Genomic DNA, 12,202 nt, shown 5'->3' with positions numbered 1-12,202 from the left:
GCTATATTTGTCCAAACCTAGCTAGTTTATAAGGCTATCACTTTGCCCAACTCTATTTCATAGTTTATTGTTTTCTTTATTGTGGAAGATTAATTTAATTGGTAATTAAAGAATCATTCTTAAAGTTTTTGACGTATATAATTTAAATGACATTTTAACTGTTTACTCGAACTAAAATATTTTATATAGTTACCATATTCACTTACATCATTTTTTATGAATATTGATGAAAATTAATTATAATAATGTCGTCAATTCAACTGTTGGAAAGAGCCAAATAAAGTAGATAAATTGTAATGCAAGAAATGTACTATGCCATAAATGATGCTCATGTTCGGAAACATTTATTGGGATTTGAAAAATGTCAAAAAATAAGTATAGAAATCTCAAATATAAGTATTTATATATTTTTATTTTTATTTAGTTACGTAAGATCATTGTGTAGTGTCATCATATATGAAAAGAAGGGCTGAAGTGAAAATCAAAGAAATTCCTAACTAAGAATAACATCTAAAAAAATGGAAAAGATAAGTAGATGTAGATGATTTTTCCCTGGAAATAATTAATTATTTACCTCTATAAATATAAATATCACCAGACAAACCATTTTCACCCCCTTTGCACTTAAAGTGATGATTTGCCCTCAACACAAAATCATCGCCAAATCTCAATAAATTTTGCCTTTTAACCTTTTGCAATATAAAAATGATTTCACAGATTCAAATCAATCAGTCAAGAACATTCAAATAATAAAGATTAATCAATATTCTCCCCTAACAAAAAAAGGAATATAATATAAAAAAGATGAAGAAGAAACTAAGAAAAGAATCAATATTGACATCATACATATATATAATGAATAATCACAAATAAAAATCATAGGAGTATTTTATTTTTTAACATTTCAATAACTATACCAGAATTTTATTTTTTAACATTTCAATAACTATACCAGAATTAAGCCAAGAAATTGATCAATTTTTCTTCAAGCATGGTTTAGTATGAACCGAATAACAATAAAGAATAATTGTGGGGTTGAAGGTATGAGTAAAAATATTTTTCTGATTCTAATTTCTTTTATATATTCATATTAAACCCCAAATGTGAACACAATCAGCAAATACTATATTATGTACACATAATTTAAAGTTTAAAAAATACCACTAATACTCCCCCCAGTTTTTTTAAAAAAAGAAGGTTAAAAATGATGATGAAATATCACTCTATTCTCTTTCATTATTTGAATCATCATCATCATCATCATCATAATATTTCATCATTGCTCCACCACCACATTTTCTACACTACAATCATGCCTACTACTCCGATGAGCAAATCCACGATTCCACCATACCTTCTCCCCTTGTCGCCGCCGCGGCGATGTTGCTCTCCGGCGTGCTGATTTTCCCTCCAATTTCGCTTCTCTCGAAATCGTAGCTGATTTTCCCTCCAATTTCCCACTTCGCCACGCCGCCGCTGTGGATGTGGCTGTGATTGGAGGGGATGAGGCTGGGAAGAAGGCCAGGGAGGGTTTCCGATGCCTGATTGTGAAGGCTAACGCCGAATTGATCGTCGTTTTGGATAAGATCAAATGAGTTTTGGGGTTTTGCTGACGTGGAAAACGGAAATTTGGGGCTTGTTTGGAGGAGAGACGTGAGATTGTTTTGGTTTTGATTTTGATTTTGATTTGGAATGTTGAAGAGATTTGGGAGGTGGTTGTTGATTGTGGTGGTGGAGGAGTGACGGCGGAGGTAGGGCGGAGGCTGGGCGGATCTGGAGGTGAAGAAATCGAGGCGGCTCCTCGGGAAAGAAGAGGAAGTGTTGAAAGGAGGCGACGGAATTCCGGTGAATTCCTGCACCATGGCTCTGAAATTGGTGGTGTCCGTGGTGAGCACGGTGGTCGGCGCTCGCCTCGACGCCCGGGACCGCTTCTTCGGGTTCCGCGCCGCCGATTGCTGGACGATCGGCTGCGCGGCGGAGCCGCCCTCCGCCGCCGCGAAGGGGAAAATAGAGTGGGGCCCGATCAGGTTGGGCCACGGCAGATTGGTAGAAAATGGAATCGAATTTTGGTGCAGCTGCTGGAGATCTATCTCCAACAGCTGCGCCGCCACGTTGTTGTTGCTGGTGATGAAGACGGAGTCGGCGGCGCGTGAGTCGTACTCGTCGTCGCCGCCGCTGGATGATTGTAGGCTTCCACTATTTGCTGATTCCATTGGATTTTTTCTCTTACTTAACAAAACAACAAAAAACGGAAAAATCCAACAACAAAAACTCCAAAATAGTTGGCTTCGATGGGAGGAAGAAATTAGGGTTTGTAGGGAGAACAAAAGTGGAGAGAGCGGAAAAGAAGGGCAGAAGGATGGAGGTCAGTTTTTGGCACTAGAAAAAGGAAAAAGGAAAAAGGAGAGAGTAGGGTCTCCATGAAAGGATGCTACTGTGTTTTTGAGAGAGGAATTGATCTACTTTTGGTAAACATGTCAAACTTATAGAGTCAGTTTTTGTTTTTATTTTTATTTTTAATTGTATGAGGTGTGTGAGAGAATTTTCTATTAATAAAAAAAAGAATACGTCTCACCAAATTTAAAAATACATTTCAACGGGATGTATATATAGGAACGAAAAAAAAATATTTAATACATTAAACGGGAATTCCGCGGGCGTCAACGCAATGACGGACGTCCGCACAGAATTCCCCGCGAAATTCCGTATCCGTGGAAGGGACGCATAGTGACGGACGTCCGCCACGGAATTCCCACACGCCGGTGAGAATTCTGCGTGGACGTCCGTCATTGCTGATGCTCTAAGAAAGATGGAAGAACAATTCATCTGTATTAATTTCTTGGGATAAAGTGGTAGAATAGAAAGTGCCAAATTGGAGAAGGATGGTTGTTGAATGGCTACGAAAGAAACACGGTCTAACATCATACTGTACTGTTGTACTACAAATACACAATATAGATATTTATTGATATTGATTTATTCCATCCATAATCAATAATCACGTTAACACAATTAATACTCCCTCCGTCCCGGACTACTTGCACTTATTTCTTTTTTGGGCGTCCCAAGTAATTTGCACTCTTTCCATTTTTAGTAAAAATTTTCACCTACAGCCGTAATATTTGACTTTGCTATACATTCATTCCTTAATCTCCGTGCCGAAAAGGAAACGTACGAGTAGTGCGGGACGGAGGGAGTATCTTTTTATAATTGACGAATGAAATAGGACGCATATTACTCCATCCGTCCCTCATTAATTATTCATTTTTCCTATTTTTATTCGTTTCCCATAAATTATCTTCTTTTCCAAAAATGATAAATAGACCATATATTTCACTAATTTATTCAACTCACATTTTATTATAAAATAAATAAATAAAATGAGACTCATATTCCACTAACTTTTTAACCTATTTTTTTTACATTTCTTAAAATCGGTGTCGGAACCAAAATGAATAATTAATTGAGGAATCAGGGAATAGTTCTTCGGAGTACTATTCTTTTAAATGTAAATAATTCAAAAACAAAACTATCTTACTTAGAGTACTATTCTTTTAAATGTAAATAATTCAAAAACAAAACTATCTTACTTAAGTCAAATACATGAAGTCATGAACTCACTTTTCTTTTCTTTTTTCATAAATAAATCATCTACTAGAGTGTACATATGCTCATCAGAATATTCACAATAGGGGGAGCGATCTATCATTAATTGATCGGCGATTTGATTGTTCCCCATTGCAGCACAACCGTCGATCAACGACCACTCCCCAATTCCCAACATCTCGTCCGCCCTGACAACGATCAGTGCCTATTGCAACACTGACCGCCGATTGCGGTTTTATCTTTTTTAAAATTTAATTTTTAATTTCTAAATTAACACTATAAATACAACTTTTCTCATTTCATTTCATCCACACTCACACCCACTTCACTCTCACAACACACTTCTCTATCTTTTTCCAACTCTCTCTAATCGAAATGAACACAGACGACAGTTGCGACGAGAAAATACACTTGCTCTTAGAGCCAGCCATCCTGGAGTACACATTGTGCGTAGAGGAACGACAACAGGAAAAATAGTTACCGTTGTATCTCCTTAGGCCTATCGAGCTTTGACAACGGGTCTTCCGCTAGGACACCGTTGCGGCCTAATGGTTGTACTCGAACTACTTTTCCGGGGAGCCACGATGGGAGCCGACGATTTTCAACCAGCGTTTTAGAATATGTCGAGATATTTTCTTGCGCATTGCTAACATGTTGGCGGCACGTAAACTTTTAGCAGCGCCCCGACGCCAGCGGCAGATCCGGACTGTCGAGGCTGCAGAAGTGCGCAATTGTACTTAGACAGTTGGCTTATGGAGAAGCGGCAAATTGTTGAAAGAGATAACAAAGTTGGTCAAGCCGCTGCATGCCAAGTTGATCAAGTTGAAAGAGATAACAAAGTTGGTCAAGCAGCTGCTAGCCAAGTTGATCAAGCCGCTGCTAACCAAGTTGACAAGCCGCCATCTGCCGAGTTGATCAACAAGCCGCGATCCGTGATCTCAAGCTGCAGTGCGTTGTGCGCAAGACAGAACAAACACGAACTCCATGAGAGCTGATGCTGAGAATGAGACAAAGAAGAGTAAGGAGTGTGCGGCACAAAAGGAGCCAATGATCAAACTCGCACGTGTTGAAACCGCGGATAAACCCGCTAAGATGGAGGACCACATGTGTACTTGGCGCGACGTGGTGTTGCGCAGTTTAAAGAGGAAACATGTCTTGCAGAGTTTGTTAAAGTAGATTAGTACAATGTTTTAGGTCTTTTGAATGTAGTATATATGTATTGCATCTGGTTACATTTGAAGTAATGAAAAATGTCGATTTGAGAGAACTCTCTAAATATATCTCCAGTGTGTGTGTTCATTGCTTCCGCAGCTTTCTTTCATGGTATCAGAGCAGGATTTCTCTGATCCTGGCTCTTGATCTTGTTTTTTGTTCCTTTTTCTTTACTACTCAAAAATGGCAGAAGCCAATGGAACTATTCTGGTGGTAACACTGCTACCAATCTTCTCTCAGTTGCCCCCCATCTCGGTTAAACTAACTGATAGAAATTTTCTTATGTGGCAGCAACAAGTTGATGTTGTGGTGTATGGCTACGGCCTTGAAGGATTTATCACAGGGGACACTGATCCCCCTCCACAATTGATTCCAGATCGAGATGGAGAGTCTATGGTTTCAAATCCAGTTTACATAAGTTGGCAAAGACAAGATAGGAGAGTGGTTGGATGGCTCTTGTCTTCCTTATCCGAAAATGCTCTAACCTTAGTGGTAGGGCTCAGATCTGCTAGAGACATATGGTGTGCTATAGAGATAAATTTTGCAAGCCGTTCCACGGCTAAGGTGATGCAATATCGACAACAAATGCAGAATTTGAAGAAAGATGGAACGTCAATGACTGACTATCTAGGCAAGATGAGAACATATTTTGATTTGCTTGGTTCAGTGGGGTGTAGAATCTCAGAAGCTGAACAAGTGCTCTACATTCTTGGAGGACTTGGGCAGGATTATGATGGTGCTGTATGTGTGCAGTGACTTCCAGATCCGATCCTTGGAGTCTTGGAGATGTTAGTGCATTTCTGCTCAGCTTTGAGTCAAGAATGGAGTCAACTAGAGCCAATTTCGTTAGCTCAGATGGATCACAACCATCATTAAATCTTGTCCAGCAGCAGTCTGGGCAGAAGAGGGAATCTCCAAATTTCAACAACAACAGATTTGAAGCAGGGAATGGAAGAGGTTTTGGAGGAAGATTTCAGAGAGGAGGAAGAGGTGGCAGAGGTTTTGGCCGAGGAAACAACAAGATTGTCTGTCAGCTATGTGAGAAACCTGACCATTCAGCAGCAAAATGTTGGCATAGGTTCGAGCAAAACTTCACACCACCTCAAATCCAGTTCAGGGGAAGTTCTCCACAACAACACAATCAAGGATTCTTCAATCCTTCAGCTCATCTTGTGCAGTCAGTGCCTAGGTCCCCTTCAGCATCATTCTCTGTTGGGACTCCATCAGAATTCAGCTATGGATCAAATGCGTCATCCAGCTGGTATCCAGACTCAGGAGCAACGCACCATGTGTCCAATGACTTGAGCAATCTCAACATAAGCACTGAATACACATGAGGTAAGAATCTCTTGCTTGGTAATGGATCTGCTGTTAATATTGCAAATATTGGAGAAAGTGCATTTAAATCTCACTCAACTAAATTCTCTAGAAAGCTTCATTTCAAAATTTTTTTGCATGTACCTAATATCACCAAGAATCTACTGAGTGTTTCCAAATTTGCTCAAGACAATTATGTCTTTTTTGAATTTCATCCAAGTTTCTGTTTTGTCAAAGACCTGAGCACGGGGAGGTAGTGGTCAAAGGAACTCTTGAAAGGGGCCTATATCATTTCCTAGTAGATCATACTCCAATCAAGCGTGGCCCTGTCCCCTTTTCTTCCTCCACTCCAGAAAGTCCAGCTGTGCATTCCCTGAGCTTGAGCAAACAATCCAACAGTAGTTCTAGTCAAGTTTCTAGTTCAGTCTTGTCTTTATGGCATAGTAGACTAGGACATCCTACTCTAGATGTTGTTAAACATGCTCTCAACAGCTGTAATATTCCTTATAATTCAATGGAAACTACTTCACTTTGCTATCCTTGTTGTGTGTCTAAAGCTCACAGATTACCATATCCACACTCTGCCTCACAACACAATGCACCTATGGAACTTGTCCATAGTGATCTTTGGGGGCCTTCTCCAGTTAAATCTAGAAATGGATATTCTTACTATATCTCATTCGTTGACCATTTTTCTAGATTCACCTGGATTTACTTACTCAAAAATAAAAGTGATCTCACTGTTGTTTTCAAACAGTTCAAGCTTATGAGTGAAAACCTCATAGGATAAAGAATTAAGATTCTTCAATCAGACTAGGGAGGTGAGTATCAGAGATTAGTTCATTTTCTGAAAGAGAGTGGGGTAGTTCATAGAGTATCCTGTCCATACACACCACAGCAAAACAGTTTGGCTGAGAGAAAGCACAGACACATTGTGGAAATTGGTCTAGCCTTGTTAGCTTAATCTTATCTTCCACAGAAATTCTGGGATGATTCATTTGTCACAGTTGTTTATCTCATTTATCTTATGTCATCCAAAATCATCAATAACATTTCCCTATATGAGGCTCTTTTTCACTCCAAACCTGACTACTTAGCACTCAAAGTCTGGCTGTTTGTGTTTTCATTATATTAGACCCTATAACAACCACAAACTTCAATTTATGTCTGTTAAAGGGATTTTCCTAGGATATAGCTCCTCTCACAAACGATACAAAGTTCTTCTGCCTGAAGGGAAGGTCATGGTGACTAGGGATGTCATCTTTGATGAAACTGTTTTTCCATTTCAAAATTCTCCATCTCCTACTGCCACTGTTGCTCCACCACCATCATCATGTGATCATTCTTCTTCCTTGTCTCCAATCCTTGCACCTATTGTTTCCCCTCATAGAGAAAATACTGCACCAGATCACTCATCTGGTACAAATTCTGTCAGCAGTCCCTCATCACTGTTATCACCTGATGTTCAGTCACCTGATTCCTCACCTCATGATGTCCCAACAATCATTCCAGCAGTCACTCAGGCAAGTCACTCAATGACAACCAGATCAAAATCTGGAATCTTTAAACCCAAAGTCTTCACTCTTTCTGTGTCATCTCATCTTCCTAAATCAGCTCTAGAAGCCTTACTTATTCCCTACTGGAAATCTGCTATGTTGAGGGAATTCAATGCATTTCTTAACAATAAAACTTGGATATTAACAACACTTCCTCCAGGCAAGAATCTTATAGGCTGCACTTGGGTTTTCAAGATTAAGCTTTACTTGTCTGGTGTTATTGCTAGATATAAAGCAAGATTAGTGGCTCAAGGATTCTCTTAACAGTCTGGTTTTGATTTTAATGAGACTTTCAGCCCTGTGGTGAAGCCTACTACAATAAGAATTATCCTTTGTCTTGTTGTGTCTCTCGGCTGGACAGTGACTCACCTTGATGTGAATGATGCCTTTCTTAATGGTGAGCTTAAGGAGGACATCTACATGAAGCAACCAGTTGGTTTTGAACAAGGGGGTCCTCACTTGGTATGCAAACTCAACAAAGCAATCTAAGGACTAAAACAAGCTTCCAGAGCATGGTTCTTCACAGTTCATTCTGTCCTGATCAAGCTTGGCTTCTCCCAGAGTAAATCTGATGCTTCCATGTTCATTAGGCATAGATGTGGGGAGGTTATCTACTTGCTTATATATGTAGATGCTATGCTCATCACAGGGACTTCTCAAGACTCCATTCAGAAGGTGATATTTCAGCTTAACTCTTGCTTTTCATTAAAAGATCTTGGGGAGGTGAGCCTGTTCTTGAGAGTTGAAGTTGTCAAGACTACTGATGGAGGTCTACATCTTTGCCAATCCAACTACATCAAAGATCTTTTAAAGAAAGCTAACATGACAGGAGTTAAAGGCTGTCCAACTCCAATGATTTCCACCTCAGAATTGAGCAAAAACTCTGGAGAACCAGTTTCTGATGCAAAACTCTACAGAAGCATTGTAGGAGCTCTGCAATATGCTTCTATTACCAGACCAGACATCAATTTTGCTGTCAACAAGGTAAGTCAGTACATGGCTGAACCATTAGACACACATTGGAGGGTTATGAAGAGGATCTTAAGATATCTTTCAGGGACTTTAGATTATGGAATTCAAATTAGAAAGTCTACTGGTGAGGTTTGTGCATTCTCTGACTCGGATTGGGCGGCAGACCTAGATGATAGGAGATCCACCACAGGAGTGTGTGCCTATCATGGAAGGAACCTTGTCTCATGGTATGTTAAAAAGCAAACTGTAGTTGCTAGATCCAACACAGAAGCTGAATATAGGAGCCTAGCTCAAGCAGCTGCTGAAGTGAGTTGGTTGTCTTCTATGCTTAGTAAATTGAAGATTAAGAAGAAAGGAAGTCCAGTGATTTGGGTGGACAACTTGAGTGCAATTGCACTAGCTTCTAACCCTGTCTTACATGCAAGAACTAAGCACATTGAGATAGATATCCACTTTGTTCGAGATAAGGTTCTGAGCAGGGAGGTTGAGCTTAGGCATGTTCCAACGGGGGATCAAATAGCAGATATATTCACTAAACCCTTGAGTCTTCAACCCTTCGTGAAGCTGAGAGAAAGGTTGGGAATAATATCTCTAGCCTCACTCGGATTGAGGGGGCGTGTTGAAAGAGATAACAAAGTTGGTCAAGCCACTACATGCCAAGTTGATCAAGTTATTGGTCAAGCCGCTGCATGCCAAGTTGATCAAGTTGAAAGAGATAACAAAGTTGGTCAAGCCGCTGCTAGCCAAGTTGATCAAGCCGCTGCTAGCCAAGTTGATCAAGCCGCCACCTGCCGAGTTGATCAACAAGCCGCGATCCGTGATCTCAAGTCACTGGACCGTCAAGCTGATCAAGCTGCAGTGCGTTGTGCGCAAGCCAGAACAATCACGAACTCCATGAGAGCTGAAGCTGAGAATGAGACAAAGAAGAGTAAGGAGTGTGTGGCACAAAAGAAGCCAATTATCAACCTCGCACATGTTGAAACCGCGGACAAGCCAGCTAAGATGGAGGACCACATGTGTACTTGGCGCGACGTGGTGTTGCGCGGTTTAAAGAGGAAACATGTCTTGCAGGGTTTGTTAAAGTAGATTAGTACAATGTTTTAGGTCTTTTGAATGTAGTATATATGTATTGCATCTGGTTACATTTTTTTAATCAAAAACGCCCTTTGTGGGTGGGGGGTTTAGGCAGACCCCCAACCCGTAAATAAGATCAAAATGTAATGTTCCAAAAACATGATCTTAGCCCAAAAGTGACTAAGATCTAAACAAGAACATGAAGATGCAAAGTAGAGGTCCCACAAGTCGGGATCCTCCATTCTATCAAGTGAAAAAAAGATGACTAAATACACTAAAGGGAGAAACGAAAAAAAGACCAAAACCAACCACCAGAAGTGCTAGATCAACCCACATCTCTACGTCGGAAACGGAAGTTAGGATATCCCAGCTGGTCCATCCTAACTAGCGCCTTCAGGTACTGAGGCACAGAGATTGGATCAAAATATGTAAGGGCAAGGGTCTGGACCCCCCTACCTGCCAGAAAATCAGCAGCCCGGTTTCTTTCTCTGTAGATGTGTGAGAATCGAACCTGCCGTTGAGCTATCATGCTCCGGATCAACGCCATATGATGTCTAAAATCCATGGAGCCAAGGTGTCCAGATGACAACAAACTAACCAGAGCCGCTGAGTCCAGCTCTATCCAAATGTGGGTAGAAAGCTCCATAGCCATCTCCAAACCCCGAATTAGAGACAAAAGCTCCGCTTCAAAGCTCGATGATGCAGCTACCAGAGCACAAAAAGCCCGCAGAAGGCCTCCATCAGAACCACGAACCAATCCTCCCTCCCCCGCCGCTAGTGTCGATGTAGAGAATGCCCCGTCTGTGTTCAGCTTCACCCAAGGTGCATCAGGAGGATGCCACAGGACCATAAGCGACCGCAGAACACGTTGTCTGGAGGAGAAAGGCATGAAATCAACCGACGACGAAAATCCCCTCCAATGAGTTGAGGTGATCCTGCCGGCTAGAACTAGCACATGAAGATGATAGGTGACCTGTCAAGTAACATGTGAATGACGAAAAAGACGACCGCCATGCTTGCAGCCTTTCCTCTCCGTCCAAAGAAACCAAACAATCAAACAAGGAACAAGAAAACTAATATGCATGGCGGGAGCCCTCTGGAAAGAAGACCTCCACCAGTGACTAGTCTAAGTGCAATATCGGTGCTCGTGTGAATCGGTGTGGGCGAGGAAGGAAACAGGCATCGAAATACTCCCATGCAGAAACCGCCGACTGACTCGAAAAAAAGACATGGCTGAGAGACTCGACCGAAGGAGACCTACAACACTGACACCTAGACGCTAACTCAATCCCCCTCCTCTGCAACTTTTCATCCACCGGAAGCCTACCAAACAGTAACCTCCAAATGAACACCCAAATAAGACCAAAAATCTCCCTCTTCGGCAGTCTAGTCCGGATGCTCTCCCAGGCTGAGGTCACAGAGAACTCGCCATGGCTAGTCAGACTCCACCGCCTCACATCCTTCGCCCTCAACTCGATCGGCATGGCTCTGATCTGGTCTATCACATCGAGAGGTATGCCAAACCTAAAAGATAAACTATGCAGCATATCCTCATCCCATGCATGCTCATGCCAATATGATTGGAAGGGGGGAGAGATTCATAGAGAGACGCTCTTTCGTACGTATGCACAGAAATTGATCAATGCAAGCGCTCGGTCAAGACACCATGCTTCTTAAGTCCACTGGAGCACAGGGTCCAGGAACTCAAGAGAACATACAGTGCTTTAGTCGTTGGACACTCTCAACTCCCCTTTCAAAAAATAATATAAATCCCTCAACCCGAATACTATGAATTAGTATAGGGAAGTGGGGTCGATCCCACAGAGATGGACTCGCAAAGTAGTGCTCAGAGGCTTTGGACAAACAAATGGCTGCTGCCACGCAAAAGGGTTGAGAATTTTAAACTAACTCTAGACCTAGGCAGGAAATGTAAATGCTAGACCTAGGACATGTTAACTTGTAAATTCAGACTTCGACAGCAAGAAACATAACCACTTCCTGGACAGTGTAAACAACTACCTAATCTAGCTAAACAGAATATAACTGAAAGTGGGGACCATCATTCAAAAAGTGGCAAGTACAGAAAGGACTGCAGACAACAAACTTTGACGCTAGCTCGTAGCACAATGCATCCTCTCAGCTGGATTAAACTTGCAGATGAACAAAACAGAACACAAAGCGAGATTCGAACAGAATATAGAAATTTGCTCGTCGGAAACTTGCCACAAAATGGAAACACATCAGATCTGCGTACACTAGACGGAATGAAAGAAAAACACGTAAACTAGGCATAAAAATCAGATCGAAACTACTTCAGATTCACGCCAGAATACTTGATCCACTCCGGATCCAAGACATCCGAACTCAACAACAAACAAATTCAGCAGATCAAACACGGATTCCTCTACAATCCAACTCCAATCTCCCAGATCTGACCATTAACCTGCAATGACTCAAAAACAGCT

The 12,202-nt window shown here is 41.3% G+C and overlaps 1 protein-coding gene across 1 annotated transcript; it reads right to left on the bottom strand.

The window, feature by feature from the left end:
- Nucleotides 1-1,319: 1,319 nt before the first annotated feature.
- Nucleotides 1,320-2,213, bottom strand: LOC121766844. Its single transcript, XM_042163080.1, has one exon. It carries the CDS (start codon nucleotides 2,211-2,213, stop codon nucleotides 1,320-1,322), a length of 894 nt encoding a protein of 297 aa, XP_042019014.1.
- Nucleotides 2,214-12,202: the final 9,989 nt, after the last annotated feature.

This window comes from Salvia splendens, chromosome 15 (assembly GCF_004379255.2).
Source record: "Salvia splendens isolate huo1 chromosome 15, SspV2, whole genome shotgun sequence".
In the NCBI taxonomy this organism is placed as follows: domain Eukaryota; kingdom Viridiplantae; phylum Streptophyta; class Magnoliopsida; order Lamiales; family Lamiaceae; genus Salvia; species Salvia splendens.
The sequence above is the reverse complement of the archived record's forward strand: the minus strand, read 5'-3'. Positions and strand labels throughout refer to the sequence as shown.

Bases quoted from the DNA above. Each gene is read 5' to 3' on its own strand.
- LOC121766844 (XM_042163080.1), bottom strand. From the start codon at position 2,213: ATGGAATCAGCAAATAGTGGAAGCCTACAATCATCCAGCGGCGGCGAC.